Source organism: Engraulis encrasicolus, chromosome 10 (assembly GCF_034702125.1).
Source record: "Engraulis encrasicolus isolate BLACKSEA-1 chromosome 10, IST_EnEncr_1.0, whole genome shotgun sequence".
NCBI lineage: Eukaryota > Metazoa > Chordata > Actinopteri > Clupeiformes > Engraulidae > Engraulis > Engraulis encrasicolus.
This window is the reverse complement of record NC_085866.1, coordinates 7706701-7728977: the sequence shown is the minus strand read 5'-3', so window position 1 is coordinate 7728977 and position 22277 is coordinate 7706701. Positions and strand designations below refer to the sequence as shown.

General features: G+C 41.1%; 3 protein-coding genes across 3 annotated transcripts in view; 2 read left to right on the top strand and 1 right to left on the bottom strand.

The window, feature by feature from the left end:
• On the bottom strand, window positions 1-5969 carry LOC134456436 (zinc finger protein 436-like). Its single transcript, XM_063207798.1, has 6 exons — window positions 5553-5969; window positions 3255-3372; window positions 3057-3090; window positions 2659-2875; window positions 1894-2348; window positions 1-529 (listed from the first exon to the last, which is right to left on the bottom strand). Exons 1-6 carry the CDS (start codon window positions 5886-5888, stop codon window positions 1-3), a joined length of 1689 nt encoding a protein of 562 aa, XP_063063868.1. The 5' UTR covers window positions 5889-5969.
• Window positions 5970-12420: 6451 nt separating this feature from the next.
• LOC134456434 (tumor necrosis factor receptor superfamily member 14-like) lies at window positions 12421-19553 on the top strand. The gene is made up of 7 exons (XM_063207797.1): window positions 12421-12516; window positions 14084-14209; window positions 14735-14890; window positions 15725-15812; window positions 18037-18145; window positions 18246-18334; window positions 19484-19553. Exons 1-7 carry the CDS (start codon window positions 12426-12428, stop codon window positions 19551-19553), a joined length of 729 nt encoding a protein of 242 aa, XP_063063867.1. The 5' UTR covers window positions 12421-12425.
• A 956-nt stretch (window positions 19554-20509) lies between these two features.
• LOC134456433 (tumor necrosis factor receptor superfamily member 14-like) overlaps window positions 20510-22277 on the top strand; it is a 42681-nt gene continuing 40913 nt past the window's right edge. The window contains exons 1-2 of the mRNA XM_063207796.1: window positions 20510-20692; window positions 21935-22060. Of these exons, the coding sequence (XP_063063866.1) occupies window positions 20569-20692; window positions 21935-22060 (250 nt within the window). The 5' untranslated portion in view covers window positions 20510-20568. The remainder of the gene's footprint in view (window positions 20693-21934; window positions 22061-22277) is intronic.

Sequence of the window (22277 nt, the reverse complement as noted above, 5' to 3'; positions counted from 1 at the left end):
TCAGCTGAGCCTGTCTGAAGGTGGTTCTCCTGGCCCTGTTCTGCTAGCTGAGTCAGTATTGGGCCTATGGTGTTCTGAAGCATGCTCTTGGGCCTGTTCAGCTGAGCCTGTCTGAAGGTGGTTCTCTTGGCCCTGTTCAGCAGCGTCAGTAGTCTTGGCGCCATGGTAACGCTGCAGGTGGCTCTTGAGGCTGACGTTGTGGTTGAAGCTCCTGTCACACTGCTGGCACTTGAAGGGTCTCTCTCCCGTGTGCAGGCGCATGTGTGACTTCAAGTGGCTTTCCTGGTTGAAGTAGCGATCGCACACCGCACAGGTGAACGGCTTCTTTCCTGTGTGAATGAACGTGTGTCTCTGCAGGGCACATAAGCGTTTAAAAGCTTTATCGCAGTACTGACAAGTATATGAGTGAGTCCTTATGTGAGTGCGCTGCCTCTTGTAGTTAGGGAAACGTTCGGGGCATTCGGGGCAGCGGAACCTCAGTGTCTCCCCCTGGTGGCTTTGTTCGTGTTGGAGTTTCTCCTCAGCATGCCTGGAAATGGCAGTTAAAATAACCATTAGAAACAAGACATTTAAAAAATCTTAGTAGCCCACTCAGGGCTGTGTTTCTTGACAGGACTGTTGCCAAGTCAAAAACTTACGGCAGCTCAGGGCTACCAAGGTCGAATATATATTTTACTCAGTATTACCATGTAATAACGTGAAAAGTTTCAAGTTATAACATGATATTTATCATGTTATAAAACAAAAAAAAATTACATCTGTGCTGCTCCGGTGTTGTCCTTCAAATTATATTTATCATGTTATAACGTGATACTAATCACGATATTTCATGATATGAAATTATCATGTTATTTCATGATATGGTATTTTCACATTGTAACAAGAAATTACATCTCGTTATAACGAGAAATTATCACGTTATTTCGTGATATAAAATTATCACGTTATTCTGAGATAAGGAACTATCACGTTATTCTGAGATATGCAACTATCACGTTATTTCGTGTGAAACATTTATCATGTTATTTCATGACATTTGGCCATTCAGCACTTCAACACTTCCCATGCAGGTTCAGTCAAAGGACATGGCTCGTATACATGGCGTAATTCAGTTGTATTTCAAGCTTGGTTTAAGACATGGTGATATTGTCAATATGTGCACTCCGCAGTCTTTTGAAAAGCATGGGGTTGTACTGAAGAATCAATTGACCCTCTTGACGTGGCATCATTCCTCTCTGATCAACTCAGTGGACACGGGAGGCTACACGGATGCAAGTTTCACCATCTGAACTACATCCAAGCTGGATATGTTGTCACCCAAAGTATGGTGAGACATTTGGTAAAGTTTTTCGACCCCAATGGAGTTGAAAGAAGATGAAGAAATCGTTTGATGTGACGCGTGCACTTGAACCCTGGGCCTACCAATATGTGACACTACACTTTTAGTGATGTGGTATTGCTTAAGTAGTACTTAAGTATGAGGGGCCGCCTAGGCAATATACCACATCACTAAAAGTTTATGCATACAATCATTTTATAGGTCTACATACAATATTTTTTTCTCGCACATGCAAATAAAATGGTTGGGCCAAGTGCATCTACGAGGTAAAATAATGTATGTATGTATAAACTTTTAGTGATGATGTGAGACCTATTTCTGATATATTGCCTAGGGAGCTCCTCATACTTAGCTCCTACTTAGGTTAAGTACTACTGAAGAGTTTTTGGGAAACGCAGCCCAGGTCCAAGTGCTATGTTTGCACCACCATTGGCATGTACAGCGGTTTGGGGAATTTGTGGTGCTCGGTTTTATTCTGTGGGGCTGCTCCACAAAATGGTCTATGTATGGAAAGACTGAAACCCTTTGTATCCTCGTGAGAGGTCTCACAATACCTGAACTTTTTGAAGCAGAACTTGCAGCGCGGCCGTCGTTGGTGGACTCTCTCCATGTGTATCCGTACGCCACGGGCCGAGAGGCAGCCTTTTCCACAGATCGAGCACGTCACCGGCTTGGCTTTGGGCAGGCAGACGTGAGGCTTGTCAAAGCGCCTTCTGAATAACTTCCCACATTCAGTGCATAGCTCACGCACAGGCTCTTCTTCAATAACATCGTCGTCGTCCTCGTCCTCGTCCTCGTCATCATCGTCCTCCTCCTCCTCCTCATAATCATCATCATCGCCCTCATCTTCTTCTTCAGAGGAGGAGGTGGTGTGGACTGAGTCGGGATTTTCCAGCATCCAGTCTTCGTCTCTGTCCCGCCTCTTCCTTTTTAGGTTTTCCTGATCATCCTCTTCCTCCAGGTCACGGTTATCCGTCTCCTCCTCCGTCCATTCATCCTCCTCATCGACCTGTAAAGTCATCAAGTTTGGGTTGAGGGGGCGTTTGTTTGTTTGTTTACATTTATGGCCAAATATGCAACTGTGGCTATTTCATGGCCAGTACAGGTAATAAAATTCACTTCAAATAAAAAATTAACAATGATATAAATAATTTAATTAATACATTAAATAAGTTTGGTCACATCAATACATTTTAAAAAGTTCTGAGGGGGGCGTGACTTTATCTTTGGCACCAAAAAAAAAGGTTTAGATAGAGACCCCTGATTCCTTCATCCTTTAGCATTATAATTTGAAACAGTGCAGTACCAGAGGATCTTACCTGTTGACTGTCCTCTTTATGTGTGTGTGAGCGGTCAGCAGCAGTGTGGCTGGCCCACTGCATGGTGAGGTCACATGTGAAGCACTGCTGCATCACGTGGAACACGACTCCCTTGCGCCGCGTCCGGACCCAACACGAGTAGCCGCCACACCCCAAACACCTGTCGAACAGCTGCAGCAGGCAGGACACTTGCACTGTGACCTCCAGCAAATCAACTCTGCACACACACACACACACACACACACACACACACACACACACACACACACACACACACACACACACACACACACACACACACACACGCGTGTGTGCACATAAACAAAACCAAGGGAATGAGCTTGCATCTCATAATCAGCAAAGTGTGTGTATTGCACTCACTGAAGAGAGACACTTACCTCCCAGGTCTGAGGAATGGCGTACTTCTGTTGTCTGTGAAAAAAAAACAGAGCGTACACAATGTAGTACAGCGAGCCACTAGTTAAAAACACAAATTATTACCCATCACATTTAGTTTGTGAATCACTGTGTGTGTGTGTGTGTGTGTGTGTGTGTGTGTGTGTGTGTGTGTGTGTGTGTGTGTGTTAAGGCCTCACCCTTTACACTAGCCTGTGGTGGACTCTGAAGGCTCTCGGCTGTGTTGCCGGGGGCAACCAGGCGCTTGGTAACGGCAGTGGGCTCAGGGCTTGGCAGGGCAGGCGGAGACTTCGAGAGCTGGAACACAGAACAATAAAAAATCATCCACAGCTGAAACCTCCATAAGTAACTTAGCTGATTGGACACTCTCAATGCCAAAATCAGATGAAAACCTGCCACCTTTACCTTGAAAAAAACATGTACTTGTTTGGATACATTGGATTTATACTGCATGCTGATAGATGAGCATTTCCTCTGACAGAAATTCCACATGTCCTGAGCAGCAGCAAATGCAATTCACATTCACTAGCGCAACATGATGGTCTTGCACGGCTCTGCAAATTGTGTATCAGGGTCATTCCATGTCAATTCACACACCTCACACACTTCAAAAAATTAGGGCACTCAGACTTTTAATGATGGAATAGGAAGGACTCAAAAACAGCTTTTGGACAGAAATTACGGTACCCTCTACTTCAGGCCTCAAATTAACCATGTGGGCACTTGATGACTGGAACGCCCTTTTAACGCCATGTACAGTAGCACTGTATGAAACATTCAAGCTTGGAAAAACTTCAAAGTTCTTCATATTATTCTTGGCCTTCAAAGTATATGTTTTTGCCTGTCTTATCACAGTGTCTTTTGTCTGCTGCCATCTGCTGGTCAAAAAAACGTAAGAACAGCGTAATGTAAGAAAACAAAGGGGCTGGAAAATCTTGCCCATAATTTACCAATAAAGCACTGCAATTATACAGTATATTCCTATATACTAATTATGACTTTTAACAAGCATGATGAATATTTCGTAGTTAAATAATTTCCTAAGTGGGACTGCTTAATGCTATATCATTATGCCAGTCCCAAGATGGCCTCAACCCTGCACGCCAAATTTTGTATGCAATTCACAGGCCTGAAAAGTGGGCATGGCACCCCAACTTTGGAGGGCTTCATCTCCGCAACCGTTGGAGGTAGGGTGCTTATACTTGGTATTCTTTCAATTGACATCAAAAGGTAGGCCTACCTCCATGTGAGATATCGGGTAAATCGGAGAGGGTCACCTGGGGAGATTCTAGGGAAACATGTGATTTGACATGGAATGACCCATCAAATAAAGACATTCTGAAACACATGCACACTGTTTTCCCCCTCTTTATGCCATCTTGCGTAAACGGCAATATCATATCTACTTGACTGACTGTAATACAGGGTCAAAGACGTGCAAAATGGCATTGTCATTCAGTGTAACGGATGCCTTCTGCTGACTGTAACGGTAAAACACATGACTCTTTTTATTTATTTATTACAGGGAATTTTCACATCCATTCACTTGAAACATGTTTTTTTGCAGTTACAGTCGGCGGAAGGTGTCCGTAACACTGAATGACAAAGACGTCTTTGACCCTACAGTATTAAACTCTACTCCACCTGTAGCTCTAATTGGCTAGATTGTGAGCAGATAACACTCCAAGGTCAAAGCAGACATTTCCAACAGGTTCTCTAAAACTGAAGAAAGGTGCCCGGGTATACATTTACAATAGGCCTTTTTCTTCACTATTCTCAATCTCACACATGCCATGGCCAGGAGAAAGTGGGCTGGGCTGGCCTATTGTCTTTCATGGACATTTCAAGACAAGAAAAGCATGACATGTCCCTCAGTTGTGATGTAGAGAGAAGGTCCACATTAGTATGAAAGCAAAATCTATAAGGCAGGTGTGGCAGCTTTTATGATATGCACCGGATTCTCATCCGCCCTCTAGGGTAGACCGAATAAAGTTAAGTACAGGGTACAGTTGGGGTAAATCAAATATACCTGTGTAACAACAAGACTGATCTAATACCAAAGTGTAGGCATAACATAAATGACAGTCCCAAAACATTTGCTGACCATATCGAAGATTGTGTAATCTCTGTTCATGTTGACATTCGGTTCCTGCCATACATTTGTCCCACATCGCTTGCCTCGTACAGGCAGATGTACCTGTGGATGAGAATCCGGGTGCATATCACACCGGCCGCGCTTTTCTATCGGTTATACGTCGGAAACGCACACTTCGATACGATGAAGTGTCTAACCTTACATTTCTAACTTTGCTGACGAGGGGAGTTAAAACATTAGATAGAACAGCAAGCGACCAAAATATACAAGGCATTTACTTTGTAAACAGCCAAATCGTATGAGATGCATGTGCTGCTTTACAACAGACGATATCAGTGCGTGTTCTCAGTAGCCGCTGGAGTCGAGTCAGAAATAACCTTACCTCCAGGCAAATGCGTTTGGCACTGCAAGCCGTTCCAGAAGTTCCTGGCTGTTCGTCGACCTCATCTGGCAATATCGACGGAACTGCGGTTTTGACAAGCGCGGGTCTCTTCACTCCTAAGGGGTTGGGCTCGAAGTCTTCTGGCTTGAAATGTAGACTGCACACCGTGAGATTTTTTAGGGCTTCAATGGCCGTGTCCTCCCCGAACTTGGGGTTATTGATAGCCCGTAGCCACTTTTTGCACAAGTCCAACGCTTTGGGTAATCTATGAAAACTTACTTTGTGTGTTTTCCTTGCGCTGGCTGAACATCTCGGTACCATGCAAGTAGACACCATTTCGAAACAAAAACGAGGAGTAATTCACGAATGACTACTGTAGAAAGTTACTCTCTGAGTCAAGGATGACACACGACAAAACTTTACTGGAGTGAATTCTAATATGCTGCTCTCGCGCCAGATACAATAACAGAAAACAGTACTGAGGACATAAGACTTCTGATTGGCCCACGTCACATCAGTACGGTGGCCAGTGTCAGACAAACAAAGCAGAAGTAGAGCTCTACGCCTAGTCATTTACGAAATAATCTACTGCAGTGGGGTGTACCAAAGATTTCGGTTGGTGCACGGATTTTTTGTTTGTGTTGAGTTTGTGACCAAAATTCTGTTAATTAGGCCAAATCAAAACCAAATTAAAACCTGTTTTGTTCCCATGTCAAGTCATTGAAGTAGGCTATTGATTAATGTCTCAAGCAAGAATCATTGAAATTGGTCACTTAAATCTTTTTTTAGTCCATATAGGCCTACATGCATGTCGGAGTTTGGGTTGAGGGTGCGCGGCTTGTCACAGGTTAGGGGGTGCTTCAAGAAGAAAAAGTTAAGAACCACTGATCTACTGTACAATCGGCATCCTCTCATTTTAGACCAGGGATGGGGAACCTATGTCTCGAGCATAGTCATGGATACGTCTATGGTCTCGAGGGCCATTTACGGCCTTTGAGGACATTTTTATCCGGTGTCGTGCCAAAGAGCGAGTCCCTGCCAGAAAACGAGTGACTTCATGGAATAACCCCTGTAACTCTGGACTAAACACTAAAGAGGGTCAGCTGCATCAATTTCACTGTACACCTGCCCCTCCACTGTCACCCTAGAACAGTGGTTCCCAACCTATGGGCCGGCCGGGGCCCACTGGTGGGCCCTGAAGGTATCCTGAAGTGGGCCTTGAAATCATTTTCCAAAAATAATAATCATATTTTGGTGTGTATTGCTGTTGATTTATTTGAGTTTTATTCTTAATTGGCTCAGAGGTGGGCCCCGAACATTTTTGACAATTTTGAGTGGGCCCCAAGTTGAAAAAGGTTGGGAACCCCTGCCCTAGAAATGTTGGTAAGTATTGCCCTTTTCAATCCTGATTTACCGGGGGCACTCACATTCTGGCAACAAAATGCTGAAATAACACTACAGATTGTTTGTGCTATGTTTGTGCCGGATTGTGCTATACAAAAATCGTTTGTGCTATTAATAAAATGATTGCATAATATTTAGCATAATAATTTAATAAAACGGCTGTACAAAACAAGTGATTGAAGCATTAATTTTCACAGCACAAATGAGCACAAACAAATTCCCTTCGATTGAGACTACTTTGGAGAAATTTGGACGTGGAGGGGGCTGCCTATTGCAGTATAGGCCTATTTCAACGATTCTATTTCAAGGGGCTTGTGGGGGGCCACAACCTTGTCGTCCAAGGGCTGCATCTGGCCCCTGGGCCGCCATTTGAATAGCCCTGCTGTAGTGTACTGCATATCGTTGCTTTGGGGCTACAAACCACATTTTAAACTCCCAGACTGACCCTTTAAAAGAAAAAAAGAAGAAGAATATATATATAATATATATATATTTGGTGAAATTATATTGAGGTTAAATTCAATAATTTAATACTGGAGAAAGTTTTCGTTGTTAGCAAATGGTGTGCAAATGTTATTCTCTCAAACCACACAGGTCCAGAATGAGGGCCGGGCAGAGCATGTGGTCTCTTATGAACATCTCCGATATATCGGATATGTCTCATATATGAGACAAAATGCATGAAATATCAGTGAAGGCCCGCATAAGACAGCAACTACGGTGCCACAGTCTGGCCGCCAGACATTAATGTATATGGATGCACATTTGAAACATACACAGTATTATAACACTGGGGCTGCTGCTATTCTTTATGTTGTTATTACTCCATTATTACGGAGTCCTTGATCCGTTTTGTTGTAAAGCCGCAGGAACTTACTCTGACATTTCAATGCACATTGATAATAAAACAGACACATTCGTAATCAAGATATTTCATAGAAAAAAAAGAATAGTCAGACCAAGCCAAAGGGACAGCAGTAAGCTGAAAATATACTACCACATAGCCATATCTTGCTTGCACATAGGCTATTCTTTTATGATCTATCATAAAAAAATATATTGTCACAAAGTACATTGGCTGCCAGTGATTCGCCTGGTGATTTGGGTCATGTTTGAATGTGGAGCATTTGTAGAATATTTAACCTCAAATGGACATGCAGCTAACTCTTTGCTACCTCAAGAGTCCGACAGAGATGGTATCTGTGTGATCCATCATTCTTTTTTGTTTGATGTTCCACTTGAGGCGCACTACAGGAGAATGCGGTATTATAATTATAATTTAGGCTACTATATATAATATTTAACCTACATTTCAAAATATAATTCATGGGTTAAAACGTCAGTACTACTATCACCATGATGGGAAAATGCACTAATGACAGAGAATTGTATATGAGAGTGAGATAGGCCTAAAGCAGGCGGGTTCTTTTCCGGTATCCACTTTATGTCGGGTGAACGCCCCTTTAGGAGACCTTCGGAGTCTTGAGGTAGACAATAAATGGAGTCCCCGGCCTTAGCGCTGTAGTCCCCTTAGCGCACGTCTTGTGCAAACACCACAAAAAGAAAAGAAGAAGGAGGGACAACGCCCCCTTAGGAGACCAAGAGTGCGTTACAATATGCGGCCTTGCCTCCTCCAATTGTGCTTGTCTCCTCGTACTAGGAAGTAATATGTCATGATGACATCACTGACAACAGCATTATATTTCAATATCTTGCAAAAGCTCAATAGAGTCTTTTTCTCATTTGCAATTGGGATGGTGAATGAAAAACAGTCCCTCAAAAGTTTTCTCAAAATCGTTTTCTCCACGGAGGAGGGGCCAGGAGGCGGGACGAGGAGACAAGCACAAGTGGAGGAGGCAAGGTCGCATATTGTAACGCACACCAAATTTTGAGCACACGCTTTTGCATTGAGTGGCCATGTTTCGATTCCTCTTATTATATATTCAACCTCTTTGCTAATGGTCTTCCTGCATTTCAGACATGAGTGACATGAGCTGTCAGATAGGCTTTGTTCTTCCTGCAGTCAGCTCACCGTCGAGCACAAACTGTATGTTTAACAGTCACATGACATAGTTGTTGAATATATATCAATTAAAGCATGGAACAATTTGCCAACCAAATTAACTATATTGAATAGTAAAGTGGTTTTTAAAAAACAGGTGAAAAAACATCTGAGCCTATCATATATAAACTAGGTTAGTGCAGAGGTAGAGATGTTTGTCACAAGGTCTTAAACCATTATTATAGTAATTTATGTTTATGTTTATATTAAATGTTTTTTTGTTTGTTTTTTCTTTCTTTCTTTTCAATGTATGGTGCTTAAATGAATGTACAGATTTGTATAGAACTTTTAACTGTGTGTGATTTTATTGTTTACTATTGTTTTATTGTTACTGGAAGAGAACTGCGCTCATCCAGCACAAGCCGTCTGGCTCTGCCATCCAGTCGCTCTAGGTACTCCCAGTCAAGATTGTTCTCCGTTGTGGTACCCAAGTGGTGGAACGGTCTCCCAGAGGCAGCAAGACTAAGCACATCTCTTGCAGCCTTCAAGAAACAACTGAAGACCTTCCTCTTTCGAGAGAATCTACTAGACTAATGCTTGAACTGGCCTTGCCCCAGGGCAGACTCCTGACATGATGTTTAGTTTAGTTAGTTTGTGCGTGTGTACTCGTTACTTACTCTTTAATTTAAAAAAAAAACCTAACCCCTCTGCAACTGCACTTGTTGTTCTGTATATCTCCTGTGCACATTGTATTTGCTTGTGATGTTGGCTTGAATATGTCCTCTTTTGAAAGTCGCTTTGGTTATAAAGCGTCTGCCAAATGCAATATAATATAATATAATATAATAATAATTATATTGTTGGACCCCAGGAAGAATAGCTGGGTTTTCGCCCAGCTAATGGGGATCCTAATAAACTAAACTAAACTAAACATAGAAACAGGAATCAGAAGTAAAACTACGGTATTTACAGTAAGGCTATGTTAGGATATGGAGAAGCATAAGCACAATAAGGAGAAATTAATAACAGGTAGTCAGCAAAATGTTTGCAGACTGCAGATAAGTTCTATAGTAAGGGGTAGACAATTAGGTTTGGCCATGGCCATGGTTTTCTACTGATTAAAAAGTCCTGGCGTCTCTCTCATGAAGAGGGCGACCTGCCTTAGCAAGCCGTAACTAATGTATAAAATTGCCAGTTGTTTATTTTTTATTTTTAAAACATGTTTCATTAGCGGAGGATTGCTAGATTGGTAAAAGCCATGGAACCAACATTTGATTCCGAATGCAGGTCAAACATAGAAGCATGGAACTAATCCTGTGTGCTTTTTTTCCAATTAGGCTACTTGAATGCACTCACTGCATTACTCTGCTATTTGCTGCATCTCGCACGCTGAAAATAATTTATTGAGGGCCAGATTTGGCCCCCGGGCCGCTAATTGCCGACCCCTGACTACAGGAACAGGAACTGTACGATTTATTGCCACTGCTATAATTTTAGTTCAGTGTTGCTACCAAGTTGCTAAAAGACTGCAGGGTAACAAGTGACTCTACTCAGAAGGATCTCTTCGGTGAGTTCTACACATTCATTACTACAAAGTAATATGGCATCTTTAAACTGCTCTAAATGTGGGTAGGGGGTAATAATTACAGTGTCTAGGTCTATTCAGAGGGACAGAAAGGGTAAAAGAATGTAAAAAATAAGGTAATCATGCGAGTCTTTTGATTTAACAATTTATTGGTCTTGGGGGATAACCACTTGACATAGATAAGAGATACCGTATCAGGATTTGAAGGGGGGCCCCCAAATGATTTTGTGCACCATATTGCTGTAGTATAAATACTGTGTTAAATTAAAATAAAATACTTCTGCATATAGGCTTATAGCTATATTTGAAATACTCATTCATTCATGTATTTATGTCACAGATAACCACCTTTCAAGTAATGTGAGAGTAAGGTAGGTACACTGAAACAGAGGCAATTCTTCATTTTGAAAATAAAAAAGCCCAGTGTATAACAAATTCATGTTTGGGTCTGCAATATCACACACACACACACACACACACACACACACACACACACACACACACACACACACACACACACACACACACACACACACACACACACACACACACACACGCGTGGAGAGAGAGAGAGAGAGAGAGAGAGAGAGAGAGAGAGAGAGAGATGGCAGTAGCTGCTTCAAAAAATAATGGCAGCTGTCGAAGGTTTGCAATTGTCAGGCTAAGACAACGTGTCCACTGACATTTAAAGACTTAATCAAATAGGGTTGGGTGTATTTTCGGACTCTCGTCAAATGCTTCTGTGTGTGAATATAAGAGGCCTACGTAGTTTCCCCATTTGTTGTGTTATTCAATAGGCAACAAAAGTGCATTTAGTAATCAGTCTTTTCTGAAGTTGATACAGTATTTGCCGCTATAGCCTATATTTTCAACTGGTATTGTGTTAATCCAAGCTACTGTATTGTAAAATGAGTTCAAAACATGAGGACCAGCCCAGGTAGCAAAGTTTATCTGGCCCATTGTTGGCCCTATCCTTTTTTCGCAAGTGCTGACAGTCGGCCCAATTCTGACTTTGTCCGCGGCCCAATAATGGCCCCATTACCGTATGCCGACAGTGTCAGCTCAGTGTTGGCTCAGTTACTGCATGAGACTGACAGTTATTTTCACGGTCGACCGAGTGTTGGCTCGGTTACTGCATGAAGTGACAGTTATTGTCAGTGTTCTATGAAGTGTTGGCTGAGTTGCAGTAACCAGTGTTCCAGCCGAGCTGACACTCAGCCGACAGTGCCGACATTCTGCAAAGATCGGGCCGACTGTGCTTGCTACCTGTTTCATCCATAGACCTATATTTAATTTAGACCTATGTTTAATATAGGTCTATGGTTTTGTCAGGGGATGTGGTTGGCCTGCTTTATGGTTTCACTTTGACTGAAGTCGGTTGGCCTGTTTTATTTGGTTTCCCTTCCGTTTTCACAGTCTTCCCGCTTAAAAAGAAGAAGGAGTTCAGAACACGGTTGCAAGGTATGGCCAAATAAAAAGGTTAATACAATGCTTTATTCAAACACAGGTGAATACTCTGAGAATGTGGAAAATACTCTCAAAATCATGAAACTGACAAAATGCAAAGTTTTTAGCTGTGATTCTGAAATGATTCTAAAGCTTTCTGTTTTTAGTTGTTGGTTTTTTGAACATAGGCTATTTGAACATATTTTTGTGCTTTATTGTGAAGTTTTTCTTGTAGCTTCCTGACTGAATATAGATGATGTGATAAATTTTCTCAGTTCCCCGCATTCTATCCCATTCCCCTATCTTCGGGCTGAGTCTGCCAAAACTGATGTCATTAATTCTGATGAAGATGATTTTGCTCATGCTGATCATGATGGCCATGCCCATGGGTTATGTGGTTAACCCCACATCTCATGAGGTATTGTTCCTATTGGCCATGTCTGTGTGTTATGTGGCAAGCATGAGGCACACATGCAGTCCTGCTGAATACAAAGTGATGGGGGAGTGCTGTCCTATGTGCAACCCTGGTAAGACTGAATTACGTAACTATATATGGGTCATTCTACGTTTCCAGTGTGCTTTTGGCAAACGCAAAATGTCAATTGTCAGTATTTTTTTCAAATAAATGACCTAGATGTTTCCATAGTGTATAAATTTAAGTTTCCAAACAAACAAATTGCCAAGCTTAATCTTAAATCATTTGATAAGAAAGCGAACATTTGCTTGATTATGCTGTCAACAGTGTTATGGACATATATGTCATTTTAAACATATATAAAAATACTACAGAGTTGAAACAAATGTTTGAAAGTGCTTATGTCCCTTAGCAATAATGTTGTCATTAATCTTTCAGCTGATATAGAAAATGTGATTGTTCAGCTTCATAAGTGATTTTATAATTCACTGTGATAGACTGACACATTTTTCATTATAAATCCCTGTAACGTCTGATTTGAATTTAGTCACCCTCCTTACACAAGACTTCTCTCCAGAGACAATCCCTAGTGTCTGTTCATAGGATTTTTCCAACACATAAGGGATCAATAGCACAAAAACACTTTCAAAACAGTCAACGGTGTTACTCAACTGTGTTACGGTCAACATTGCAGGGGAACAAGTCAGCACTTTTTTAGGAGAAAAAACAGAGCCGACAAACCCATGTCCCTAGAACAGAAATTATTTTGTTTGTTTATATGCAGATAAATTGGCAAAAACATATTCCCCTTCAACTGTCATAGCTGATGCGTAACACCATTGGCGGTAACACGGCTTGACATTTCAGCCATTTTTATGGTGTTGTGCTAACTGAGGACCTCAGAAGTTCCACCACAACACCTTAATTAATTCATGTATTTGTATGCTTTATCTGTGTTTTTCTACATGTGATTTCTAATTCAAATTCATATGAATATGTTGATAGCACAGTTGACAGGCAATTTTTCTGCTATGAGACTATGAAAAAGAATGGATTAAATTATGGAAGGATGGAGCTCAAAACTAACCAAAAAGCCTTCCCATATCCTGCCAAAGAGGTTATGACATCACGTGATGTTATTCGTATGACCTAAGACCAAACCATTACTGATTTATGGAGGGGGTTTCAGGCCGTGACACGGTTAACATAGTTTTTGCGGACACACACAAAATGGCAAATTTCATGTATAATGGAAAGCACAATGGTCTTTCTGACAGTTTTGTCATATTGTGATGATTACTGTGAATCAGCATTTCAGTCGTCTTGGGCAAAACATGTTTCTTTACATGCTAATATGAAGAATGAATCTGGCATTTGGAAAACAGGACGGCATGAAAACGCCCAAAACCAGTATTAAATATTCATTCTTGCTGAGGGAAATAATGTCATGTCTTCATTTTCTGCATTATATGAAAGATAAATGTGTGCTAATGTCCAAAACATCATTGGATGCAGTTAATAGTTAGTGGAATTGGCAAATAAAATCCATGGACTTGAAAGCGCAACCGAATCGTAGAATTACCCATATACGTAACTATATTATTGATCTATAACCCTGGTAGATATTCTACCATATTTTCGCCATGTTCACTAGTTCCTCTGACTGCATGTGTTTTCAGGATATCATGTTTATAGGCACTGCACTGAGTACACCAGCACCACATGTGCTCCATGCCCCCAGTCTAGCTACACAGAAGCACACAATGGGTTGGTGTCCTGTAAGAAGTGTACAGTTTGTGATTCAAGTAAGGTTCTTTATACACGTAGGCATATTATTTTTTAAATGTCTAAAGGGTTGTAAATGTGAGCCAATGTCTACAAATGTGTAGTCCCTGGACCAGTGGTGGAACAATTTCACACAGCGCCCAGGGTAAAACACTGATAGGGCCCCCATATGAGCTGCATGGTCATAATAGGCCCCCATATGGCAACTGCTCAAATGTTATGCTCAGTGTCTTTAAACTATAATACGTCCTTGAATTTTTTCTTAATAATTAGAAGTTAGTATCTGAATATTGTTGTTTTGAGAATGAAACAATGAAAAATATGTATAAATTGTGCAGATAGTTTGTCAGAGAGAGAGAGAGAGAGAGAGAGAGAGAGAGAGAGAGAGAGAGAGAGAGGGGGGGGGGAGCGAGCGAGCGAGCGAGAGAGAGAGAGAGAGAGAGAAAGAGAGAGAGAGAGAGAGAGAGAGAGAGAGAGAGAGAGAGTCTGTGTCTGTGTCTGTGTCTGTGTTCATGACAGAATATATTTCCTATTGTGTGAATCAGCTGCAGGTGTGAGAGTGAAGAAGAACTGCAGCTCCACCTCAGATACTCTCTGTGAGCCTCTGGAAGGACACTACTGCATTGACCCAATCAAAGATGGCTGCCAAGGAGCAGTGAAACACACAAAGTGTAAACCCGGACAATACATCAAACAGAAAGGTGAGTGAAATCCCTATACCTTCCAGTATTGCAGGGACAGTATGTCACAGAGAAATGCAAAAAAAAAAAATCATCCAGTGCATATAACATTTGCATCCAGAGAATTTGCATTTAGATAATCTTGTAATCCACTCTGCCACCTACATAATTAAAATAGCTGATTCATTTGCTGTCATGATTATTGCTCATAGCTACATTTATAAGGAACACCAAATCTATTTTTTCTTTTCATTTATTAAGGTGGCGTACTTTAGTGCACATGGGATCGCAAGTGATCAAAAAAAATCTCCATCATAGCTATGACAACACTGAGACTTAGTTATTGCCATTTTGAGTGAATCTGAGGAAGACCGAGAGGTCGAAACGTCATTATTGCCAATGAATGAATAAATAAAAAAGAAGAAAAAATAACTTCAAGAAGAAAATCCAAAGAAGTGTGCGAACCTTTTTTCAAATAATACGTATTTTTTAGTTCAGCACCAGGGATTGTGCACAAGTGACTCTCTACAAGACATTGCCATTTTGATATCAACAAGCTTATAGTCAAGGGTCATCATGAAAGGGTTAATGCTCACCTCATCAGACATTCAGGAAGAAGAAGCCAATGCATTCTTGATGGATATAAGTAAAAAATTATAGACAAAACAATAATCTGTGCCTTTAAGATATGGCTAAACTCAACTTCAGTAGTGACTGTGGTTTAAGTCCTGCCAAATTTCCCAAGGGCACACTGCTGGTATAAAGTTAAAAAGCCTTTAATTAAACGGGCTGATGCGTTGCGACTACTGTCTTCTTCAGAGAATAATCTGTGCCTTTTGTGTGTGATGCACACAGGTACTGCATCCTCAGATACTGAATGCAGTGACTGTGGCAGTAACACATACTCAGATGGGTCATTCACATCTTGCAGACCACATACACAGTGAGTACATTTTAACAGTTTACTTGTGTGTATCCCTAGATTTGTGTGCTACTGAAAGTATTGCTAACACTATTATTATTCATAATGTCTGCTTGTGAAGACTTAGTAAATAGTTAACTAATGATTATCAAAACATTAATACACCTTTTTGCTAACTAAATTTCATTCATGCTTTATAAAATATCTACAAATAATATGCTCAAGATTTTACAAACCTTTTCACAGAGTAATTTTATTCATGTACAATTTGTAAATGTTTGATAAATAATATAAAATATTAACGTAACATTTCCGTCATTTACAAACATTTTGTTAATATTTCGTTCATCATGAATTCATTCTTTACTATGTTATTTATGCTTTATAAGCAGACATTATATAGTGTTTTAACAAAGTATCATAATATCCTCTTCTTGTAGATGTAAACCAGGCTATGGTGTGGTGAAGACTGGAAGCTCAGCATCTGACACTGAATGCCAAACAACATCTACGCTGTTTGTCTCAGTAGGCGTTATCAGTGCCATCTTGGCAATGACTGCTGTGGGTGCGGCTGTCTGGAGGATGAAGTGTGGTATACAATATTTATACAATATACAATTGTGTTTTGCATTTTTATGAAGAAATAAAAAAATATTAAATATGTTTGTATTTCTTCATAAAAATACAAAACACAATTGTCTCTGATGAAGTATTCATAAAACAAAAAAAATACATCATTCTTGAACATTACAGATTCATAAAGAATTCTCTTTGTCTGTTTGTTTTTCAGTCAATAAGAAGACGAGAAAGGTTTCATCTCATCTCATCTCTCTCAAATGAAATTGATTAAATGACTTCAGTGATGAGGCAGTAAATGCTATATTACATATTACATTACATCTAACATAATCTAAAGCTAAAGCCCAACTGGGAAACTCCAACTCCCATTGTCATTGTGACATAGCACTCAACAGTGCTCACTGCACACAAGAAATTGCATTCATGCCTCACCCGTGCAATATAAGGGGGCAACCCCAAACGGCGCTCTAAGGGATCAGTGCATCGGTGGGACGGTATCATGCTCAGGTTACCTCAGTCATAGAGGATGAAAGGAGAGAGCACTCGTTAATTACTCCATCCACCAACCTGGCAGGTCGGGAGTTGAACCGGCTACCTTTGGGCTACAAGTATGATACCCGAACCGGTAACTCATGACTGCCCATGGTGGCAAGGTGAAACAACATCTTTGCTGACAACATAGAGACCCCATACTGTACCAAGATGGTATCGACCAAAGCCGTCCATGTCAAAAGGCTGAAGGTGGCATCTAGTGTTATACTGTTTTCACTCAAACACCAAATCATACATTATGACAACAGTCATGAACATCAATAATGAGTCACTAATGTTCCTGACATGTGTCATGTTTGTAGTACATCATTCTTATGTCAGTCACATGACACCCTTAGACTACATCAAAGAAAGAGTTATCCTTTACTGAATGTACATCCTTTATCTGCCAAAAAAGTTGTAAAAGCTTCTCTATGCAGAATGTGATCCTCCAGATCACCATTAATAATTAAGCACCGTACAGTGAAGTGTGATGGACATGATCACTATCATTGCTGCCTGGTCACCTTCAACAACATTTAGTGTAAAACACCAAACTTGTAATTACTTGTATTAATTGTACTGTATTCTGTTTGCAGATGCGTAGCAGAATTAAGAAAAGGTACTGTGTGTGTGTGTGTGTGTGTGTGTGTGTGTGTGTGTGTGTGTGTGTGTGTGTGTGTGCGTGTGTGGAGTGGAGGGGCTTTATGATCATTGTGATTATTATTTATTATGATTATCATAATTACTATTTTAATCAATAATATTCATTAGTATTATTCCAGCTTGTGTTGTAGAAAAGATGAACATAGGCGAGATGAGGCGATCGACCTTGACCAAGCTGATGGGACTTGGAAACATTCAGTGTTTTAAATTGATACCATGTAAGGATATAAGGTGCTCTTCAAAGATATTTTATTCACGGCACACATATGCTGCTAATATCCAACTTACTCAATGTAGATGTACAAACTACTACCAAATGTCTGTGTAGCTTTTTACCATTATGCATGCCAGTAATACAGGGTAACTAACATCTTTGGCAGGGCCCAGGATCAGTGATGCTGCTTTGGAGAGAGGGAGCAGCTTACAATCCCTGGGGAGTGCACACCAGGACCTCTCCTGGACCACCAAGCCAGCAGCGCCTCTACTTCCTGTGTAAACAGAAGCACACCAGTGCCCCACCACCCATTATCACCGCATTCTACAGGGGGACCATCCAGAGCATCTCCAGCTGTATCACTGTAAGGGGCCGGAGCTGCACGGCCTACAACAGGAAAGCCTTGCAGCATACAGTGAAGACAATTAGGAAGATTATCACTGCACCTCTCCCCTCCCTGCAAGAGATACACCATCTGCAGAGCTCTCACAATCATGAACGATGAGACTCAGCCAGCACACAACCCGTTCAGCCTCCTGGCCTCTGGAAAGAGGTACAGTACAGGAGCCAGGGGCGTAGCAGCACATTTTGGGCTCTACTCTATGTACAATTAGCTCCAATGGACCCCTGCAGCAGCCATATACTTATCTTCATATATCAGACTGTGTATGGGCCCCCTATATTCCATATCTCTCCACTACTGTGAACGCTCCATACCGTCATGATTTATGGACAAAAAAAGAACTTTCCATTGCCGTTGTGTTGTGTTTTAGTCTCTGTATGTCTTTGAATGTCTGTTCATGTTTTTGTTTTATGTTACATGTTCTGTAAAGCGTCTTTGGGTATTTAGAAAAGCGCTATACAAATTTGATGTATTATTATTATTATATACTGTATATACTTTAGGGCTGTGATTACTCAGTCTCACTTTACCCCCCTCAACGACACTCCTGACAGGAGCCTCTGGTCCAGAATTACCACTCACCAACAGCTTCATCCACCAGGCCACTGCTCCACCAGTCAGCCAGCAAGAGTTCTGCCCCCTTGGTGTACTGTAGGCCTACTGTGTAGTCTTGCTCTTGTCTTCTTGTCATTTGCCTAGATTATTTCTAAATGTTGCATGTTTCAAATGTTACATGTTTCAAAATGAATTTTTTAAAATAATTGATTATTGCTATATTACCTTTACACTGCTATTGATCCTGTCTTGCACTTTATGTTTTGTCATGTTAATGTCAGTCCTGTGCATGTGTTTGCATGGGAAAGGGAGAAAAACAGTTTCTACATGTTCTTTCCTGTTAATATCAGTCCTGAATATGTCTGTATCTTTGCATGGGAAAGAGAGACAAACAGTTTCATTTCATTTCTTTGCATGACTTGTGTGTAACAGAGGTCAACTAGCAGAGTGTGACGTGAAACGTTAGTAAACCACCTTCCCAAGGCCTCAATACAGTGCGGTAGCGTTGGGCTATGGGACCAGCTGTTTTGCTCGGATGTATCGTACTGTGCCTCCCATTGCTGAACCGGATGCATTGACGAGGTGGAGAGTCCTCAACCCCGAGGGGGTGAAATGTGCGGGAACACCTCTGTTACATGTGCGTATGAAAATATGACAATAAAGCTGTCTTGACTTGACTTGACTTGACTTGACCTCACTTGACCCTTTTCTTCCTGTTGATGTTCTTGTATGTTGTGTCTGCAGCAGACTCATGTTCTACCAGTTCTACCATAGGCTGGGAAATCCCATGCTTTGCACAATCGTTCTGATCTGAAAGAAAGCATGGATCTACCCTCAGCTAGGGTACCAGATCATGGTCCCAGACTCTCTCCAATCAGAGAGTGGGGAGGTGTGGAGAGGTGATGACTGTTTGTTTGAATAGATACAACTGACAATGGCTACGTATGTCAAATGATGGACCTACACATTCATAACCCCCAATAAACAGCCGTCGTCAATCGTAGACCACACACAGTAGGCAGGTCTCCAGACCTTATCTCACTTGTGATTAGGTCTGGTGATAACCAGGCAAGTTCTACCAGTCTTCTTGCTGTCTTCTTCGTCTGTACAGTTTTTGGCAGGCAGCAATAGGGAAAGGAAAGTTACAGACGGGTATAAGAAGCGGAGATGTAATGTGCAGAGTCGGATACTCGAAACACAGAACGGAAGGACTTCGATCAGACTGCTCTCAATGATTTGGTGCTGATGGAGTACCCTGGACACAGAATCGTCAAATGTTGACGCAGCAGTACCAGAAAGGAAGAGTGATTATTTTTCTTTTCAAAAATTGGTAATGTACTCCCTTATCTCACTGTTTCTGTGTAAGTCGTATAATATGATAATCTTATCCAGGAGTCCAAGGTGGCTACTGTTTTTTTGGCATTTTGTTTAGTTTAGTTTAAATATTTTGTTGCTATTAATTTTGGATTTTCAGCTATTAATTTTAAATTTTGTCAACATCCCCTGTCTGTTCTGCTACTATTCAATCATACCAAGACATTTCAAAGTCTGAGAGACGCTGATCTAATTTGACCCAAATAGGAATTTTTGCATCTGTGAGAGAGAGTGTTTTACTATCTGTTGTTTTACTTCGATATGGTTTCCCTTATACACTGCCCGACCGAAAAAGGCACAGCCCAAAAAGAATGTTGTTGGATTGCCTTTAGATATGGTTATGGTTCATCGGCAGCACAGCATGTAACGTTGGTTTTTTGTTTCATTCCAGGTGTGAGCCAGACTTCTTACAGTTCCAGGAGCTGCCACTGCTGCTATTTACCAGCCTACAGTAAATGCTGGGGAAGTTTGTGTTGAGCATTCTGGTGCTGTCTCTGCATGAATCCTGGTCACAGTACAACAAGTGCAGTCCTTTTGAGTATGAGGGGCCATGGGATTGCTGCGAAAAGTGTTTACCTGGTAAGTCTGATGTTCATAGCCTAACCCTGGTAAGGAGCTGTGTAGCTTACATGCACTGTAAGACATTGATAACCTGGTTCTCACGCAGAAGGCTTTCTCAAGTTAAGTTAAGTCTCGAGTTGGGTTAACTTACAAGCTTAAAGTGATACTGTCCCATTTTTGGAAATAAGCTTATTTTACACCTCTCCTTGAGTTAAATAATAGGGGTTTACCGTTCCCCTGTACTTTCAACTGTTCTTTCGTAAAGTCTTCACGAAAATAATATATTAATTTTCGTGGTGCATTCACGTTATTGCCCGCCTTTGGTAAAGTCTTCACGAAAATAATAGATTAATTTTCACGCTGACTATTCACTTGAATTGCCCCACTGCTGCTATGGTTATCCAAACGTCTGCAGGGGCAGGGAGGGGGTGCTGACAGAACACTGCTGATACACTTGGGACTCACTAATTCGACGCCCTTTCGGTACTTACGCCTTATGTCCCCTAAACCTAAACCCAACCTTAACCCTACTTAACCCTAAACCTAACCCTAACCCTAACCTTAACCCTAACCTTAACCCTAACCTTGACCCTAAACCTAACCCTAAATTGCTTGTTTGAAATGTTTGATTACCATGTGACGGTAGGCTACCGAAAGGGCATCAAACTAGTGGGTCGCTAGGCAACAGTCGGGCAATTCAAGTGAATAGGCAGCGTGAAAATTAATCTATTATTTTCGTGAAGACTTTACGAAAGGCGGGCAATAACGTGAATGCACCACGAAAATTAATATATTTTTTTCATGAATACTTCACGAAATGAGTGAGATACGGTTGTCTCTGGATATGGCAGTGCAAATTGTACCTCCATGCTAGCAGTTAACATTGAGTATGAGACTAGCTCGCGGCAAACTGGTCTCATAGGACTCAATGTTAACTGTTAGCTTGGAGGTAAAATATGCAATGCCATAACTAGAAAATGGTTGGAAGTACAGGAGAACGGTAAAAGCCTATTATTTAACTCAAGGGTAGGTGTAAAATAAGCTTATTTCCAAAAATGGGACAGTATCACTTTAAGGCAGCAGGGCAACTTACTTTTTTACATTTAACTGGATTGCGATGCTATACTATTTAGCCCTAATAAGCTTGCTATACGTATGAGCATGTTAGATGCTGTGCCCTCGAGTCGTCCCATTTATATTAAAAACCTCCTTTTCACCAAGTTCACCATTGTGTCTGATACTGCATGCATTTTCCCCCAGGATATCATGTGTATGAGCACTGCACAAAGCTTGCCAGCACCACATGTGCTCCATGTCCTACAACTACCTACACAGATGAATACAATGGGTGGAGGTCCTGCAAGAGATGCACCCTTTGTGATTCAAGTAAGGCTCAACATTTTTTGTTATGTGTGGGCTATTTATGTAGCTATGCCTTTCATACATTGTTTTTTTTTTAAATACTACCGGTTATGTTGTTATTTTCAAATATTACTATAACCTATTGTATAGTACTGAATTAGTGTATGTGCCACAATTCATGTATTTACATAACCTTGTAGAGAGGGGGGTGCATCATTGGGTATCCACAGCAGAATCTCTT